Source organism: Somniosus microcephalus, chromosome 15 (genome assembly GCF_052327205.1).
Source record: "Somniosus microcephalus isolate GS21.2 chromosome 15, FLI_Smic_1.0, whole genome shotgun sequence".
NCBI lineage: Eukaryota > Metazoa > Chordata > Chondrichthyes > Squaliformes > Somniosidae > Somniosus > Somniosus microcephalus.
Window position 1 is genome coordinate 6,725,375 of NC_141001.1, and position 18,872 is coordinate 6,744,246.

Below are 18,872 nucleotides of genomic sequence, written 5' to 3' on the forward strand. Positions count from 1 at the left end.
ACTTTTGAGAGGAAATGGAGGTTGGAGATGGGTCAGTGTGTGTGTGTCTGGGGTACACACCGTGGCCAGTCCTGCCCCAGTGACTGTGTCTGGGGTACACACCGCGGCCAGTCCTGCCCCAGTGACTGTGTCTGGGGTACACACCGTGGCCAGTCCTGCCCCAGTGACTGTGTCTGGGGTACACACCGTGGCCAGTCCTGCCCCAGTGACTGTGTCTGGGGTACACACCGTGGCCAGTCCTGCCCCAGTGACTGTGTCTGGGGTACACACCGTGGCCAGTCCTGCCCCAGTGACTGTGTCTGGGGTACACACCGCGGCCAGTCCTGCCCCAGTGACTGTGTCTGGGGTACACACCGTGGCCAGTCCTGCCCCAGTGACTGTGTCTGGGGTACACACCGTGGCCAGCCAGTCCTGCCCCAGTGACTGTGTCTGGGGTACACACGGTGGCCAGTCCTGCCCCAGTAACTGCGGCTCTATTAACTGGGTAACACTGGGTGTTTTTTTCAGGATTATCTGTACATTAATCCAACGCGGCAGCAGGCGGCTCGAGCTGGGAACACCATCCATGCCATGCTGCTGTATCGGCGCAAACTGGACCGTGAGGAGATCCGCCCTGTACGTATCCTCCAACTCTCGCTCTCTCTCACCCTTCCCCCTTCTCTCTCTTCCCCTTCGCTCTCTCTCTCTCTCTCCTTCCCCCCTTCTCTCTCTCTCTCCCTTCCCCCCTTCTCTCTCTCCTTCCCCCATCTCTCTCTCTCCCTTCCCCATCTCTCTCTCTCTCTCCCTTCCCCCATCTCTCTCTCTCCCTTCCCCTTCGCTCTCTCTCTCCCCCCTTCGCTCTCTCTCTCTCCCCCCTTCGCTCTCTCTCTCCCTTCCCCCTTCGCTCTCTCTCTCCCTTCGCTCTCTCTCTCCCTTCCCCCTTCGCTCTCTCTCTCACCTTCCCCCTTCGCTCTCTCCACTCCTTCCCCCTTCGCTCTCTCTCTCCCTTCCCCTTCGCTCTCTCTCTCCCTTCCCCCTTCGCTCTCTCTCTCCCTTCCCCCTTCGCTCTCTCTCTCCCTTCCCCTTCGCTCTCGTCTCTCCCTTCCCCCTTCGCTCTCTCTCTCCCTTCCCCCTTCGCTCTCTCTCTCCCTTCCCCCTTCGCTCTCTCTCTCCCTTCCCCCTTCGCTCTCTCTCTCCCTTCCCCCTTCGCTCTCTCTCTCCCTTCCCCCTTCGCTCTCTCTCTCCCTTCCCCCTTCGCTCTCTCTCTCCCTTCCCCCTTCGCTCTCTCTCTCCCTTCCCCCTTCGCTCTCTCTCTCCCTTCCCCCTTCGCTCTCTCTCTCCCTTCCCCCTTCGCTCTCTCTCTCCCTTCCCCCTTCGCTCTCTCTCTCCCTTCCCCCTTCGCTCTCTCTCTCCCTTCCCCCTTCGCTCTCTCTCTCTCCCTTCCCCCTTCGCTCTCTCTCTCCCTTCCCCCTTCGCTCTCTCTCTCCCTTCCCCCTTCGCTCTCTCTCTCCCTTCCCCCTTCGCTCTCTCTCTCCCTTCCCCCTTCGCTCTCTCTCTCCCTTCCCCCTTCGCTCTCTCTCTCCCTTCCCCCTTCGCTCTCTCTCTCCCTTCCCCCTTCGCTCTCTCTCTCCCTTCCCCCTTCGCTCTCTCTCTCCCTTCCCCCTTCGCTCTCTCTCTCCCTTCCCCCCTTCGCTCTCTCTCTCCCTTCCCCCTTCGCTCTCTCTCTCCCTTCCCCCTTCGCTCTCTCTCTCCCTTCCCCCTTCGCTCTCTCTCTCCTTCCCCCTTCGCTCTCTCTCTCTCCCTTCCCCCTTCGCTCTCTCTCTCCCTTCCCCCTTCGCTCTCTCTCTCCCTTCCCCCTTCGCTCTCTCTCTCCCTTCCCCCTTCGCTCTCTCTCTCCCTTCCCCCTTCGCTCTCTCTCTCCCTTCCCCCTTCGCTCTCTCTCTCCCTTCCCCCTTCGCTCTCTCTCTCCCTTCCCCCTTCGCTCTCTCTCTCTCCCTTCCCCCTTCGCTCTCTCTCTCTCCCTTCCCCCTTCGCTCTCTCTCTCTCCCTTCCCCCTTCGCTCTCTCTCTCCCTTCCCCCTTCGCTCGCTCTCTCCCTTCCCCCTTCGCTCTCTCTCTCCCTTCCCCCTTCGCTTTCTCTCCCTTCCCCCTTCGCTCTCTCTCTCCCTTCCCCCTTCGCTCTCTCTCTCCATTCCCCCTTCGCTCTCTCTCTCTCCCTTCCCCCTTCGCTCTCTCTCTCTCCCTTCCCCCTTCGCGCTCTCTCTCCCTTCCCCCTTCGCGCTCTCCCTCCCTTCCCCCTTCGCGCTCTCCCTCCCTTCCCCCTTCGCTCTCTCTCCTCCCTTCCCCCTTCGCTCTCTCCTCTCCCTTCCCCCTTCGCTCTCTCTCTCCCTTCCCCCTTCGCTCTCTCTCTCCCTTCCCCCTTCGCTCTCTCTCTCCCTTCCCCCTTCGCTCTCTCTCTCCCTTCCCCCTTCGCTCTCTCTCTCCCTTCCCCCTTCGCTCTCTCTCTCCCTTCCCCCCTTCGCTCTCTCTCTCCCTTCCCCCTTCGCTCTCTCTCTCCCTTCCCCCTTCGCTCTCTCTCTCCCTTCCCCCTTCGCTCTCTCTCTCCCTTCCCCCTTCGCTCTCTCTCTCCCTTCCCCCTTCGCTCTCTCTCTCCCTTCCCCCTTCGCTCTCTCTCTCCCTTCCCCCTTCGCTCTCTCTCTCCCTTCCCCCTTCGCTCTCTCTCTCCCTTCCCCCTTCGCTCTCTCTCTCCTCCCTTCCCCCCTTCGCTCTCTCTCCTCCCTTCCCCCTTCGCTCTCTCTCTCCCTTCCCCCTTCGCTCTCTCTCTCCCTTCCACCTTCGCTCTCTCTCTCCCTTCCCCTTCGCTCTCTCTCTCCCTTCCCCCTTCGCTCTCTCTCTCCCTTCCCCCTTCGCTCTCTCTCTCCCTTCCCCCTTCGCTCTCTCTCTCCCCCCTTCGCGCTCTCCCTCCCTTCCCCCTTCGCTCTCTCTCCTCCCTTCCCCCTTCGCTCTCTCTCCTCCCTTCCCCCTTCGCTCTCTCTCTCCCTTCCCCCTTCGCTCTCGCTCTCCTTCCCCTTCGCTCTCTCTCTCCCTTCCCCCTTCGCTCTCTCTCTCCCTTCCCCCTTCGCTCTCTCTCTCCCTTCCCCCTTCGCTCTCTCTCTCCCTTCCCCCTTCGCTCTCTCTCTCCCTTCCCCCTTCGCTCTCTCTCTCCCTTCCCCCTTCGCTCTCTCTCTCCCTTCCCCCTTCGCTCTCTCTCTCCCTTCCCCCTTCGCTCTCTCTCTCCCCTTCCCCCTTCGCTCTCTCTCTCCCTTCCCCCTTCGCTCTCTCTCTCCCTTCCCCCTTCGCGCTCTCTCTCTCCCTTCCCCCTTCGCTCTCTCTCTCCCTTCCCCCTTCGCTCTCTCTCTCCCTTCCCCCTTCGCTCTCTCTCTCCCTTCCCCCTTCGCTCTCTCTCTCCCTTCCCCTTCGCTCTCTCTCTCCCTTCCCCCTTCGCTCTCTCTCTCCCTTCCCCCTTCGCTCTCTCTCTCCCTTCCCCCTTCGCTCGCGCTCTCTCCCTTCCCCCTTCGCTCTCTCTCTCCCTTCCCCCTTCGCTCTCTCTCTCCCTTCCCCCTTCGCTCTCTCTCTCCCTTCCCCCTTCGCTCGCTCTCTCCCTTCCCCCTTCGCTCTCTCTCTCCCTTCCCCCCTTCGCTCTCTCTCTCCCTTCCCCCTTCGCTCGCGCTCTCCCTTCCCCCTTCGCTCGCGCTCTCCCTTCCCCCTTCGCTCGCGCTCTCCCTTCCCCCTTCGCTCGCGCTCTCCCTTCCCCCTTCGCTCGCGCTCTCCCTTCCCCCTTCGCTCGCGCTCTCCCTTCCCCCTTCGCTCGCGCTCTCCCCTTCCCCCTTCGCTCGCGCTCTCCCTTCCCCCTTCGCTCGCGCTCTCCCTTCCCCCTTCGCTCGCGCTCTCCCTTCCCCCTTCGCTCGCGCTCATCCCTTCCCCCTTCGCTCGCGCTCTCCCTTCCCCCTTCGCTCGCGCTCTCCCTTCCCCCTTTCGCTCGCGCTCTCCCTTCCCCCTTCGCTCGCGCTCTCCCTTCCCCCTTCGCTCGCGCTCTCCCTTCCCCCTTCGCTCGCGCTCTCCCTTCCCCCTTCGCTCGCGCTCTCCCTTCCCCCTTCGCTCGCGCTCTCCCTTCCCCCTTCGCTCGCGCTCTCCCTTCCCCCTTCGCTCGCGCTCTCCCTTCCCCCTTCGCTCGCGCTCACCCCTTCCCCCTTCGCTCGCGCTCCCCCTTCCCTTCGCTCGCGCTCCTCCCTTCCCCCTTCGCTCGCGCTCCCCCCTTCCCCCTTCGCTCGCAGCTCCCCCTTCCCCCTTCGCTCGCGCTCCCCCTTCGCTCGCGCTCCCCCCTTCCCCCTTCGCTCGCGCTCCCCCTTCCCCCTTCGCTCGCGTTCCCCCTTCGCTCGCGCTCCCCCTTCCCCCTTCGCTCGCGCTCCCCCCTTCCCCCTTCGCTCGCGCTCCCCCCTTCGCTCGCGCTCCCCCTTCGCTCGCGCTCCCCCTTCGCTCGCGCTCCCCCTGCCCCCTTCGCGCTCGCTCCCCACTTCCCACTCTCTCTCTCTTCCCCCCCCCCCCGCTTCCCCCCCTCTCTCTCTCCGCTCCCATCTCTCTCTCTCTCTCTTTCCCCCCCCCCCCCGCTCCCCTCTCTGTCTCTCTCTCACTCCTGTCTCTCTCTCATGCTCCTCCCACCCCCTTTCTCTTCTCCCCGCCCACCCCCCAGAGTGTTTGTAATGTGGAGTGCTCTGCATTTATTGCTAATTGAAACATTGGAATGACCATTGATGAACCTAAACAAATTGCTATGGCTGAGGACTCCAGGAGAGTTTGGGTGGAGGAGGAGCTCGGGCTGCAGGCATGAGACATGTGCACATAAATAATTTTGGGAGAGACGATACTGTATTTCTACTGATGTTAAACCAGCTCCCTCACAGTGTCACTCAGTAACCCCTCCCCCCAGCATTACTGACTATCAAACACTCCCAGGGCAGGTGCAGCACAGGTTAGATACAGAGTAAAACTCCCCTCTACACTCTCCCATCAAACACTCCCAGGGCAGGTACAGCACGGGTTAGATACAGAGTAAAGCTCCCTCTACACTGTCCCATCAAATACTCCCAGGGCAGGTACAGCACGGGTTAGATACAGAGTAAAACTCCCTCTACACTGTCCCATCAAATACTCCCAGGGCAGGTACAGCACGGGTTAGATACAGAGTAAAACTCCCTCTACACTGTCCCATCAAACTCTCCCAGGGCAGGTACAGCACGGGGTTAGATACAGAGTAAAACTCCCTCTACACTGTCCCATCAAACTCTCCCAGGGCAGGTACAGCACGGGTTAGATACAGAGTAAAGCTCCCTCTACACTGTCCCATCAAACACTCCCAGGGCAGGTACAGCACGGGGTTAGATACAGAGTAAAGCTCCCTCTGCACTGTCCCATCAAACACTCCCAGGGCAGGTACAGCACGGGGTTAGATACAGAGTAAAGCTCCCTCTACATTGTCCCATCAAACACTCCCAGGGCAGGTACAGCACGGGTTAGATACAGAGTAAAGCTCCCTCTACACTGTCCCATCAAACACTCCCAGGGCAGGTACAGCACGGGGTTAGATACAGAGTAAAGCTCCCTCTGCACTGTCCCATCAAACACTCCCCAGGGCAGGTACAGCACGGGGTTAGATACAGAGTAAAGCTCCCTCTACACTGTCCCATCAAACACTCCCAGGGCAGGTACACCACGGGGTTAGATACAGAGTAAAACTCCCTCTACACTGTCCCATCAAACACTCCCAGGGCAAGTACAGCACAGGTTAGATACAGAGATAAAGCTCCCTCTACACTGTCCCATCAAACACTCCCAGGGCAGGTACTGCACGGGTTAGATACAGAGTAAAGCTCCCTTTACACTGTCCCATCAAACACTCCCAGGACAGGTACAGCACGGGTTAGATACAGAGTAAAGCTCCCTCTACACTGTCCTATCAAACACTCCAGGGCAGGTACAGCACGGGTTAGATACAGAGTAAAGCTCCCTCTACACTGTCCCATCAAACACTCCAGGGCAGGTACAGCACGGGTTAGATACAGAGTAAAGGGCAGAATGTCAACTGTGTGTGAAAGTGTTTAACTTTCCATGATTTCATAATTTTTTTAACCCTGTCTGATTTTTCTGTCTCCTTTTTTCTATGATTCGACCTCTTTCTCCTTTTCCCCACCCTCCCGTTCTCAAATTGGAATCTTCCCCCCCCCCAAAAAAAATGTCCCCGTCCTTCCCCATGTGATTGGGGGACACTGCTGGTGTGACACAGATTTGCCTGATGGAATCTGCAGTTTCCTCTCTGCTCTGCGCAGTTTGAGTGGCTGTTTAACACGACCCGCATCCCAGGCCAGCATTCAGGTAAGAGGGCCACAGTGGGGACGGGGGAGCGGGTGGGGGCAGGGTCTCGGCACTAACACCAAGCAACCGCAGTGGGGGTGAGGAGCTTCGGTCTCCTTGGAGATCCCCTTCCCCACCTCGCATGGCATTTTTCTGCTCCTCTCAGCGGCTGAAGGTGATCCTGGTGGCGGGGCGGGGGGGATTAAGCTTTTTCTTTAATTTGCTAAGATTCTGCACCCCATGAGGACTGGTGCATCCAAATTGGTGTTCCTGTGCATCGTCACCTGAAATCCTGTTCCTGCAAAGGGACTTGTCTTGTTTGCGAGCTGCTTGTTTTGTTTTACTGTCTGTGTGTCTGTGTATATGGATGTATATAATCTCCTCCAATTCTCTCTTTTCCCCCCCGCCCCCCACGGTGTGAACTCTGTGGCTTGTGTGCTCCCTCCATTTCATTCCTCTTTTCCCCACCCGCCTAAGTTATAATTTTTTTAATTTACTCTTGTGTGTTTTTTGACTCTTACTTTTCAGCTTATGGGTCAAAGTTCAATCCCCATGTGCTCCTCCCAGTACGAGCGTTTGTTCAATTCCAGTCGTATTCCGGGTTTAGAGACAGGTACAGTTGCACCTGAGCAATCTCTCCGGCTCTTTTGTGCCCTTTAACTGCTTGCTGTCATTTGCTTTATGCTAGAAATGTAAAGGCGTTGTGGTTTGACAGGTTACCCAGAAACAAACTGGTGTGACAGTATGCGCAGGTGAGACTTTAAGGGCGCCTGTTTTAAAAAAAATTCATTCATGGGATGTGGATGTCGCCGGCAAGGCCAGCATTTATTGCCCATCCCTAATTGCCCTTGAAGGTGGTGGTGAGCCGCCGCCTTGAATACAACTAAGTGTCTCGCTAGGCCATTTCAGAGGGCAGTTAAGAGTCAACCACATTGCTGTGGGTCTGGAGTCACAGATAGGCCAGACCGGGTAAGGATGGCAGATTTCCTTCCCTAAAGGACATTAGTGAACCAGATGGGTTTTTACGACAATCCGATAGTTTCATGGTCACCATTACTAGCTTTTTATTCCAGATATATTTCATTAATTGAATTTAAATTCCCGTGGTGGGATTTGAAGTCCTGTCTCTGGATCATTAGTTGAGGCCCCTGGATTACTAGCCCAGTAACATAACCACACTACTGCCGTACCCCTGTGTACGAGACTGCCGGAGCCCCTGTGTGCGAGACTCTGGGATCTGGGAACCCCTGGAATGGGGCTTTGATGGCTGAGGCTCGGCTCGGCCCCCACTCCTGACTGTAAATAACCCCATGATCAGTGATGGTCTGAGGGCAGTTTGTACATTGTACCCCAGTGTAATCCCTGCCCCTGCTCGGTGAGGCAGGGCCCTGTCTGATGTAGAAGTATTATTGGATGGGACACCCTCCAATCAGATTTTGGCGTGAGAATGCATTGGGTAATGTGTATTTGAGTAAAATTATTTTTTATTTATTGAAAGAAGCCAGCACAAACGTGTTGCCCAGCGCGCTCTTGAGCGGACAAACCCCATCCACAGATGTTCTTATACCCGAGCCTTCCACTGGTCACTGCGCATGTCTTCATCTGTGTCTGGATGTCACCCCTGGCGAGTCCTCCTCTCCTCTCCCCAGTTCCTCTGTTCATTGGGTGTTTAGAGAGGCCGGTGGCTGTGAATGGGTCCTGAGTGCTCTGCTAACCGCAGCTCTGTCTGTCTGTTTAAAACTGAATTCGGCCTGCTCGAGCACAGGAGCAAGAGCTTGTGCTTTTCCAGATGTTGCCCTTGCTAACTGTTGGTAATCGCCTGTCGAGGTTTCTCGTTGACCTTTCGCGTGCCTCTCTCTGACACGTCCCTCCTCTCGCGCAGACACTCTACAGCACCTGAAGGACAGCAAGCACATTGCCGTGTACCACAGCGGCCGCTACTACAAGGTCTGGCTCTACCACAGCGGCAGGTTGCTCAAACCCTGCGAGATCCAGCTGCAGATGCAGAAGATCCTGGATGACCAGTCACTGCCCCAGCCCGGAGAGGAGAAACTGGCAGCCCTCACTGCCGGGGACAGGTGAGGGCTCGGGGAGAGAGATGTCTAACACTGGGGATCACCGGCCTCTGTTGGCGTCTGTTTAACACCTCACTCGAAGGACAGAATCTCTGACAATGCAGCATTCTTTCGGCAATGCACACAGTGGGTAGTAGAAATTGGGAACCCCTAAGTCATGGATGCTAGGACGGGGCTCAATTGAAATTGACTGAGATAGATAGATTTTGTCGGGTAAGGATATCAAAGGTGGGTAAATGAAGTTGAGGTGCAGATCAGCTGTGATCTAATTGAATGGCAGAACAGGCCCTAGCGGCTGAATGGCCTCCTCCTGTTGCTGTGAAGTATCAGACAAATAATGTCCTTTTTCTTTATTTGTTCTTGGGATACAGTCACATGTAGGCCATACTGTGTAGGGCTGGCAGCTCCCTTCCCTGAAGGGGACCAGCAGCCCAGTGCATTTTATAACAATCCGGCAGCTTTCACGGTCATTCTGGTGCAGATTACCAGATTTATTAAATTTCACAACTTCCCTCGGTGGGTTTTGAACTCTCAGCCTCCGGTTTGTTTAACTATTAGGGTACTGTCCCCATAGTAAGTAACTACAGTCCATAAAGCGATGTCAGTTGTACTGTGTGAAAGGCAAGTGCTGGGCCTGTTGCTCCAGTTTGCCAGCTGAAATATCAAATAACGGGCTTCACCCCTGGACTGGGGCTTGACCCCACAACCCTCTGAATCCCAAATTACCTGGTAACAGGAGTAGGCCATTCGGCCCCTCGAGCCTGCTCCGCCATTCAATGAGATCATGGCTGATCTGTACCCTAACTCTGCCCATCCGCCTTGGCTCCATATCCCTTTATACCCTTGGCTGGCAAAAATCTATCCAACTTCGATTTACAATTTTTAATTGAGTTAGAAAAACTGCTATTTGTGGGAGAGTGTTCCACCCTTTGAGTGAAGAAGTGTTTCCCAACTTCTCTCCTGAATGGCCTGGCTCTGATTTTAAGGTTATGTCCCTTGTCCTAGACTCCCAACCAGCGGAAAAATTCTCTCTCTACCCTATCAGTTCCTTTCAAAATCTTAAAAACCGCATTTGGATCACCCCTTAACTTTCTATATTCCAGGAATACAAGCCTAGTTTTTGTAATTTCTCCTCATAACCTAACTCTGGGAGCCCTGGTAACATTCTGGTGAATCTGTGCTGCCCTCCTTCCAAGGTCACTCTCTCCTTTCTACGGTGCGGTGCCCAGAACTGTACTCAGTGCTCCAGATGTGGTCTAACCAGGGCTTTGTATAGCTGCAGCCAAACTTCCTCCCCTTTATATTCTAGCCCTCTAGTTATAATTTCATTAACCTTTTTGATTATATTTTATACCTGACTACTATATTTAGTGATCTGTGTACATGGACCTCTAAATCTCTTGGGACCTTCACTGTTCCTAGCTTTTCACCATTTAAATAATCCTCAGATCGATCCTTTTTTGGTCCAAAATGGATGACATCACACTTGAAATCCATCTGCCACAGTTTTGCCCACTCACAATCTATCAAAGTCTCTTTTTAATTTTATGCTTCTGTTTACATTACTTGGTATACCACCAATCATTATGTCATCGGCAAACTTGGATATTGTGTTATCTAAGTCATTAATAAATATAGTGAATAGTTGAGGCCCCAGCACACATCCTTGTGGGCCACCACTAGTCACTTCCTTCCAATATCCCTACTCTCTGCCTTCCACTGCCTAACCAATCTCCTAACCAGCCAATAATTTGCCTTCAATTCCATGAGCTTCAATTTTAGCTAACAGTCTCTTGTGTGGAACATTATCGAATGCCTTCTGGATGTCCATATGAACTACATCCACAGACATTCCCCTGTCCACTGCTTTAGTTACTTGAAATAGTCAATGAGGTTTGTTAGACATGATCAACCCTTTACAAATACATTACTGCCACTGAGCCAAGCTGATGTCCAATCAGAGCACTCGATGGCAAATTAAAAAGAGACTTTGATAGATTATGTGAGTGGCAGCACGGTGGCATAGTGGTTAGCACTGTTGCCTCACAGCGCCAGGGACCCGGGTTCGAATCCGGCCTCGGGCGACTGTCTGTGTGGAGTTTGCACATTCTCCCCGTGTTTGCGTGGGTTTCCTCCGGGTGCTCCGGTTTCCTCCCACAGTCCAAAGATGTGCGGGTTAGGTTGATTGGCTATGATAAATTGACCCTTAGTGTTAGGGAATTAAATATGTGGGGTTACGGGGATCGGGTGGGATATGTGTCGGTGTAGGGATTACGGGGATCGGGTGGGATATGTGTTGGTGTAGGGGTTACGGGGATCGGGTGGGATATGTGTCAGTGCAGGCTCGATGGGCCGAAATGGCCTCTATCTGCACTGTGGGGTTTCTGTGATTCTGTGATGTCATTGACCAGTATGCATCACAACAGTGACTACACGTGAAAGTGCTTCATTGGCTGTGAGATACTTTGGGGCCATGAAAGGCACTGTACAAATGCAAGTTCTTTATTTCTTTGTTACTAGATGAAATGTCTGTTGCAATCATGTTTTCTTTCCAATACTACTCCACACATTACTGCCCCTCGGCCGATGTACACTCCCAGGGGCTCTGCCGATGGGAATGTACCGTGTCCCAAACAGACGAGAGGAAGGAGCGGCCCTGCCGCACCTTGCTCGGTGTACTCCGAGCTCTCTTGTTCGTGGGGCTGGTTTATCAGAGGCGGACTGGATCCTATGGAAGTGAAGCTGGTCAGTTTGATGCTCTGGCCGGTAAGCAGGAGGAGCACCTGGCTGGAGAGTCCAGAACTAGGGGGCATAGTCTCAGGATAAGGGGTCGGCCATTTAATACTGAGATGAGGTGGAATTTCTTCACTCAGAGGGTTGTGAATCTTTGGAATTCTCTGCCCTGAAGGACTGAGTCGTTGAGTATATTCAAGAGTGAGATAGATAGATTTTTGGACTCTAGGTGAATCAAGGGATATGGGGATCAGACGGGTAGGTGGAGTTGAAGTCGAAGATCATCCTGATCATATTGATTGACGCAGCAGGCTCGAGGGGCCGTATGGTCTACCCCTGCTATTGCTGACATGTGTTTTGCACCCTGATACCCTAGGGTGCCCTGGGCCAAAGCTCGCCGTTCCTTCTTCAGGAAAGGGAAGAACAAGCTGTCACTGGAGGCCATTGAGAAGGCCGCTTTCTTCGTCACCTTGGACGATACCGAGCAGGGGTTCAGGAAGGAGGACCCAGTGGCTTCGCTGGATAATTATGCTAAGTCTTTGCTTCATGGCAAGTGCTATGACAGGTGGGTGGCTGGGGGGTGGGGAGGGGGCGGGGCGGGGGTGGGCAGGGGAGGGTCTACGGGGGGGGGGCGGTGGCAGTGGGCCGGTGTGTGCAGAGGAGAGTCAGTGAGCGGGTGGACCGGGGAGGGGGGAGCAGTGTGTGCAGGGCAGAGTCGGTGAGCGGGGGGGTGGGGAGCAGTGAGCGGGGGGGGGGGGGTGGGGGACGACCGGTGTGTGCAGGGGAGAGTCGGTGAGCCGGTGGAGAGGGGACCGGTGTGGGCAGGGGAGAGACGGTGAGCTGGTGGAGAGGGGACCGGTGTGGGCGGGGAGAGACGGTAAGCTGGTGGAGAGGGGACCGGTGTGGGCAGGGGAGAGACGGTGAGCCAGTGGAGAGGGGACCGGTGTGGGCAGGGGAGAGTCGGTGAGCCAGTGGAGAGGGGACCGGTGTGGGCAGGGGAGAGTCGGTGAGCCGGTGGAGAGGGGACCGGTGTGGGCAGGGGAGAGACGGTGAGCCAGTGGAGAGGGGACCGGTGTGGGCAGGGGAGAGTCGGTGAGCTGGTGGAGAGGGGACCGGTGTGGGCAGGGGAGAGACGGTAAGCTGGTGGAGAGGGGACCGGTGTGGGCAGGGGAGAGACGGTGAGCCAGTGGAGAGGGGACCGGTGTGGGCAGGGGAGAGTCGGTGAGCTGGTGGAGAGGGGACCGGTGTGGGCGGGGAGAGTCGGTGAGCCGGTGGAGAGGGGACCGGTGTGGGCAGCGGAGAGACGGTGAGCCAGTGGAGAGGGGACCGGTGTGGGCAGGGGAGAGACGGTGAGCCGGTGGAGAGGGGACCGGTGTGGGCAGGGGAGAGTCGGTGAGCGGGGGGTGGGGAGCAGTGAGCGGGGGGGGGGTGGGGGACGACCGGTGTGTGCAGGGGAGAGTCGCGGTGAGCCGGTGGAGAGGGGACCAGTGTGGGCAGGGGAGAGACGGTAAGCTGGTGGAGAGGGGACCGGTGTGGGCGGGGAGAGACGGTGAGCCGGTGGAGAAGGGACCGGTGTGGGCAGGGGAGAGTCGGTGAGCGGGGGGTGGGGAGCAGTGAGCGGGTGGGGGGGTGGGGGACGACCGGTGTGTGCAGGGGAGAGTCGGTGAGCCGGTGGAGAGGGGACCGGTGTGGGCAGGGGAGAGACGGTAAGCTGGTGGAGAGGGGACCGGTGTGGGCGGGGAGAGACGGTGAGCCGGTGGAGAGGGGACCGGTGTGGGCAGGGGAGAGACGGTGAGCCGGTGGAGAGGGGACCGGTGTGGGCAGGGGAGAGACGGTGAGCCGGTGGAGAGGGGACCGGTGTGGGCGGGGTGAGCCAGTGGAGAGGGGACCGGTGTGGGCGGGGAGAGACGGTGAGCCGGTGGAGAGGGGACCGGTGTGGGCAGGGGGGAGGTGGTGAGCCGGTGGAGAGGGGACCGGTGTGGGCGGGGTGAGCCAGTGGAGAGGGGACCGGTGTGGGTGGGGAGAGACGGTGAGCTGGTGGAGAAGGGACCGGTGTGGGCGGGGAGAGACGGTGAGCCGGTGGAGAGGGGACCGGTGTGGGCAGGGGAGAGTCGGTGAGCTGGTGGAGAGGGGACCGGTGTGGGCGGGGAGAGTCGGTGAGCTGGTGGAGAGGGGACTGGTGTGGGCGGGGAGAGACGGTGAGCTGGTGGAGAGGGGACCGGTGTGGGCGGGGAGAGACGGTGAGCCGGTGGAGAGGGGACCGGTGTGGGCGGGGAGAGACGGTGAGCTGGTGGAGAGGGGACCGGTGTGGGCGGGGAGAGACGGTGAGCTGGTGGAGAGGGGACCGGTGTGGGCGGGGAGAGACGGTGAGCGGGGGGGGGGGGGGGCGGGGGTTGGGCCGGTGTGGGCAGGGGACATTCGCTGGATTTGCGGGGGGAGGTTGGGGGCCAGTGTTGGCAGGAGAGGGTCTGTGAGAGAGCTGACCTAGGGGAGGGAAGGTGACCGGGGGCCGGTGTGGCCAGGAGAGGATCCATGAGAGGGTGCAGGTGGATGGACTCTGTGTACAATATTTCTGAAAACCCTTCTCTTTGTTTACAGGTGGTTCGACAAGTCTTTAAGTTTTATCATTTTTAAAAACGGTAAAATTGGCCTGAATGCTGAACACTCGTGGGCAGACGCCCCCATCATCGGACACTTGTGGGAGGTAGGATCACCAGCGGTTCTCTTCTGGCGCAGACTGAGTTTAAAACCGCAAAAGAAGTTTCTTCAGTACAAACTGTGGTAGCTGAAGGGTTTTGGTGGTCACTGAAAGAAGTCATCAATTTAAAATTGTCAGGTAGGAAGTGAGGATAGAGGTTGGGAAGTACATCTTTACATAGCGAGTTGCTGAAGCAGTGAAAGTTTTGCCACAAGGAGTGATTGAGGTAGAGATCGTTGCATCTTGATGGGGAAAAGTGGGGTAAATAATTGAAACAGAGGATGATGCACGAGGGGAGATAGCAGGCCAGTGGGATTAGTTTCAGATTACTTTGGAAAAGAGGCATCACAGTCACACTGGGCCGAATGGTGGGCTCCTGTGCTTTAAACCTGGGCAGCGCCTGCTGCTCTGTGTGTCTGCAATACTCGCTAACTGCCACCAGATGGCCCAGATGCCTTGTTTAAAGGAAGCACTTGCATTTATATAGCGCCTTCTGAGTCAGGCAAGAGCGCTATAACTGAGCCAGGGCTGAACCTTTTTGGTGCTGGACTGAAGCTGAATCACAGCGGAAGGTGGAAAGAGAGCATCTCACTTGCCTTCCACGCGTGACCATAAATGGCCCAAAGTTATTGCATTCAGCAGGTTTGGTTTTGCGCAAAGCTCGTTTATTGTGAATTATTATTTAATCCTGGAGCTACCTGCCACTGTAGACGGTGGCCAGGAGCCAGGCTGTCGGTCTGCAGTCGAACCTGGCTGCTGGCCTACCTGCCCCCAAGTGATTTTAAGCCGAGCTTCTTCACACTTTGCTTCTCTTCATATCGGTCGGTCTGAAGAAGCTGAGATTGTGGGCGGGCAGCTACCATGTTTGTTTTAGCGTGTGCTTGTTTCTCCTGTTGGTGAAGGCTTCTTCCGGCCTTCTCACTAGGAGTTGGGGCTCAGGAGGGGTGCGAGGGCCTCACACGGATGGGGCATGCGTGTACTGTTAACATCTTCATGTGTCTCTCACAGTACGTCTTGGCCACCGACCAGTTCCAGCTTGGGTACACGGAGGAGGGGCATTGTAAAGGGGAGCCCAATACCAGGATCCCCCCACCCCAGCGACTGCAGTGGGAGATCGATGAGCCGGTGAGTTCCCTGTTTGTTGTCAATTGACTGCAGTGAAGATTGAAGCGGTGCCCCTGACTGACTGGCACCAGCCACACCGAGTCATTGGGTAGCCTCCCTGCTCTGCCAGTGCAGCCCGTTGGCCTGACGCTGGCTCTTTTTCTGGCTGAGGCTGAGCGCGGCCATGGTGCAATACTGGCCAGAGTGCCCAGGCGTCTCTGGTTGGCGTAGGCAGAGCGCGCTCTCCGTTGTGCTGCTTTCCTCACGGTCATGCGATCGAGTCGGGTCTCCACCTCCGAAAGCATCCAGTGACTCAGGCTGAGCCCCTCTCAACCCTTCCACCACCCAGAACTGTGTGTTCTCTAAGTCGCTTTGCAACTCGTTGCATTGTGCAAACTGTAGGAATGTAGAATATTTCTTTTCAAATGGACAAGTGGTTTCTCAATTCACAGTGTGATACATGGGCCCTGATGGTGTTGGTTGGTGTGGACGATCTCCCTCCTGTTTCTCAGCACAGGGCTCCAGTTCGACCAGGTTCTTGCTGACTGGCGTCTCCTCTTGTTCTCCTGCTCTCTCTAGTGTCGAGAAGTCATCATGCAGTCTCTGAGTGTTGCCCAGCAGCTTGCTGATGATGTGGACTTCCACTCCTTCCCGTTTGACAAATTTGGCAAGGGCCTGATCAAGAAGTGCCGCACCAGCCCCGATGCCTTTGTTCAGATGGCACTACAGCTGGCACATTACTGGGTACAGTCTCGCTTCACCACTGCTCCCTGACCAAGGGCTCCCTCCAAGTTACTGACGACAGAGAGGATCTACACCCTGAACAGTAACGCGCTGAGGAAAAAAAGGAAACCATGCATTTATATAGCGCCTTTCACGACCTCAGGACGTCCCAAAGCGCTTTACAGCCAATGAATTACTCTTTTGAAGTGTAGTCACTGTTGAAATGTAGGAAACATGGCAGCCAATTTGCGCACAGTGATAATGACCAAATAATTTTTTTTGTGTGATGTTGATTGAGGGATAAATATTGGCCCCTGGACATCGGGGATAACTCCTCTGCTCTTCTTTGAAATAGTGCCGGGGGATCTTTTACGTCCACCTGAGAGAGCAGACGGGGCCTCGGTTTAACGGCACCGCCGACAGTGCAGCACTCCCTCAGCACCGCACTGGAGTGTCAGCCTAGATTTTTGTGTTCAAGTTCCTGGAGTGGGACTTGAACCCTCAACCTCTGACTCCGAGGCGAGAGAGAGAGAGTGCTACCCACTGAGCCACATCTGACACACATCAGAGCGATGTAGGGCTACAGCTACTTAGATCATGATCGGAGGGAGAATAGGCCAAAGAAAATGTCAATAGGATTCTGAGCTTTAAGCAGAGGGGCCTTGAGTATAAAAGCAAGGGTGATTGAATTTTTATAGGATAATGGTTCGGTCACAGTTGGGGTTTTGTCTGGAGTTCTGGGCACCCCATTTTAGCAAGAGCCATGGAAAGGCAAGAGTGAAGATCAACTGGAACAATATCAGAGGGTATAGATTGAAGGGAAACTTGTAAAATTGGAGCTTTCTTCACAAGAGCAAAAGTTACCAGGGGACCTACTCGAGCTTGTTTTAAAAGTAAGAAAAGTTATTAGGAGGGTAAAGAGTGGAAGATTGTTTTCAGTGGTTGGTAATAAGGGACATAGACTCAGAATTGCCGTCCGAAGAAGGAAGGGGGGGATACTATTGGATTAGCAATTGAAGAGGAATACAAAAGCATTCAGGGAAAGGGCAGAGGAATGGGATGAGAGTAGATTGGTCCAGTGGAAGAGCTAGCACTGGCACAGCTTCGATGGGCTGAATGGTCCCCATGCATGCTTCATGAGTTTGATGATTGACAGCTTTCAAACACTGTCTGCCTTTCCTTCCAGCAGCCTAACCTCAGTGTATTCTGTTATTAGGACAAAGGTAAATTCTGTCTCACCTACGAGGCCTCCATGACCCGGCTGTTCAGAGAGGGTCGCACAGAGACCGTCCGCTCCTGCACCAATCAGTCCACCAAGTTTGTGCTGTCCATGATGGATCCCACTGAGACGGTAAACATCTCTCGTTTTCCATTACTGCTCATTTCCATCAGGACTAGAACTTTGTTCACACGGGCTCCATTAGAAACCATCATCCTGCAGGCCGTGCCTTCCGTGGGGATCAGGGAGCACTGGGAATGCAGTCTAGGGGCTTGTTAGCATTGCGAGGGGCTCTCGGGATCTGAAAGTGGGCTTGGGGGTGGGGAGCTCACAAAAAGGGGTCCTGGGGACCTGTGGGATTGAGGAGGTGGTTTTGGAGCGTACGGGGACAGACTGTCAGTATTGGGGATGTTGGAATTTGGTGGTTGTATGTGGAGAAGGGTTTACCAGGAAAGGGGCTCAGGAGAATGAAACCCCTGTTACATCTAACATTTTCCAGTTCTGATGAAAGGTCACCAACCTGAAACGTTAACTCTGTTTCTCTCTCCACAGATGTGCCCTGACCTGCTGAGTATTTCCAGCATTTTCTGTTTCCATTTCAGATTTCCAGCATCCGCAGTATTTTGCCTTGGGACCCATACTGTCATTGGCCTGTCTCAAACCATTAGTTCTTGCCTGTGGGCCTCCTCCCACCCACTGCCCATCCACAGCCCCTTGGGCCCTCCGTTATACCCCACCATCAGTTGGTTCTTGTCTTTACGTTCCTGCCCTTAATGTTGTGCTCCGTAAACTGAATGGGAAATGAGGGGCTGGCGAAGTGTAATCCCCTGATATTCATGGAGTGCTCCATGGGTGCAGAAACAGAAAGGTAGTTTGCTGTTGGGGAGTTTGCTGACTTATACAGGCCTTCATAAAGAGAAATTGCCGTGAAGAAGCAAAACATTTCCTAACAAAATGCCCAAAAGTTTATAGTTTTCAAGGCTCAGAAGAGAAAGACTTGTCATCTGAATTTTAACAGCAATAAACCGCCACCTAATCTCAAAACAATTTTCTTCTGTAACCATAAACAAGGAAACCATGACCACACATGCTGCTATTCACCTATGTTAATAAATGTTGGAAAAGCTGAGTCTCCAATCCTCTCGGAATGAGGGGGCCTCCTACATTTTGAGCTGCTATTGATGCACGAATTGCAGACTGGGAGTTTCTGCAAACTGCACTTATTCAGATTGCACAAATATGATTAAAGCTGTTGAGAGAGTTTTGCCCAGATTGTAACGAGAAGTGGTGAGGTTAATGGACAGAAAGTGCAAGTCTGCGTAAGATGTTTAATATACAGATAGAAGAGTGATCAGACACACTGCGGAACTAAGTGTGGTGTCCTTGTGTAGAAGTGACATCATTGTGCTCAAAACTGAATGGGCGGAGTGGAGAAATGATTTACAGATGTGATCAGCCGAACAAAGGTCAGACACTGAGCAGGTGCAGTCCGATCTAAATTGTAGATTGTGGTCTGATCCGAATCACTCGGGTCTCTGTGACTGAGGTTAGGGAGAATGTTTAAAGGACAAGTGTACCTGACTGAATCACCCTGGCTCGTTGCAGCACAGGGCCAAGGCGACAGTGAGTGTCGACTGCCTATGACGTCCTGTTGGAGATTATTATGGGATGCCTGTTGGGCTTAGGATGTTGTCTGATGTATTGAATGGAGCTTTGCCTCCAGCGACATCATGACGTTCCAACCAGTGACATAGAATCATAGAAATTTACGGCACAGAAGGAGGCCATTCGGCCCATCTTGTCCGTGCCGGCCGACAAAGAGCGATCCACCCTAATCCCACTTTCCAGCACTTGGTCCGTAGCCCTGTAGGTTACGACACTTCAAGTGCATATCCAAGTACTTCTTAAATGTGATGAGGGTCTCTGCCTCTACCACCCTTTCAGGCAGTGAGTTC

General features: G+C 55.1%; 1 protein-coding gene across 1 annotated transcript; it reads left to right on the top strand.

Moving 5' to 3' along the window:
• The first annotated feature begins 487 nt into the window (after positions 1-487).
• Positions 488-17,211, top strand: LOC147106524 (carnitine O-palmitoyltransferase 1, liver isoform-like). The gene is made up of 8 exons (XM_086007481.1): positions 488-615; positions 6,894-6,978; positions 8,248-8,443; positions 11,550-11,738; positions 13,772-13,877; positions 14,880-14,996; positions 15,555-15,719; positions 16,915-17,211. Exons 1-8 carry the CDS (start codon positions 571-573, stop codon positions 17,194-17,196), a joined length of 1,185 nt encoding a protein of 394 aa, XP_085863607.1. The 5' UTR covers positions 488-570; the 3' UTR covers positions 17,197-17,211.
• Positions 17,212-18,872: the final 1,661 nt, after the last annotated feature.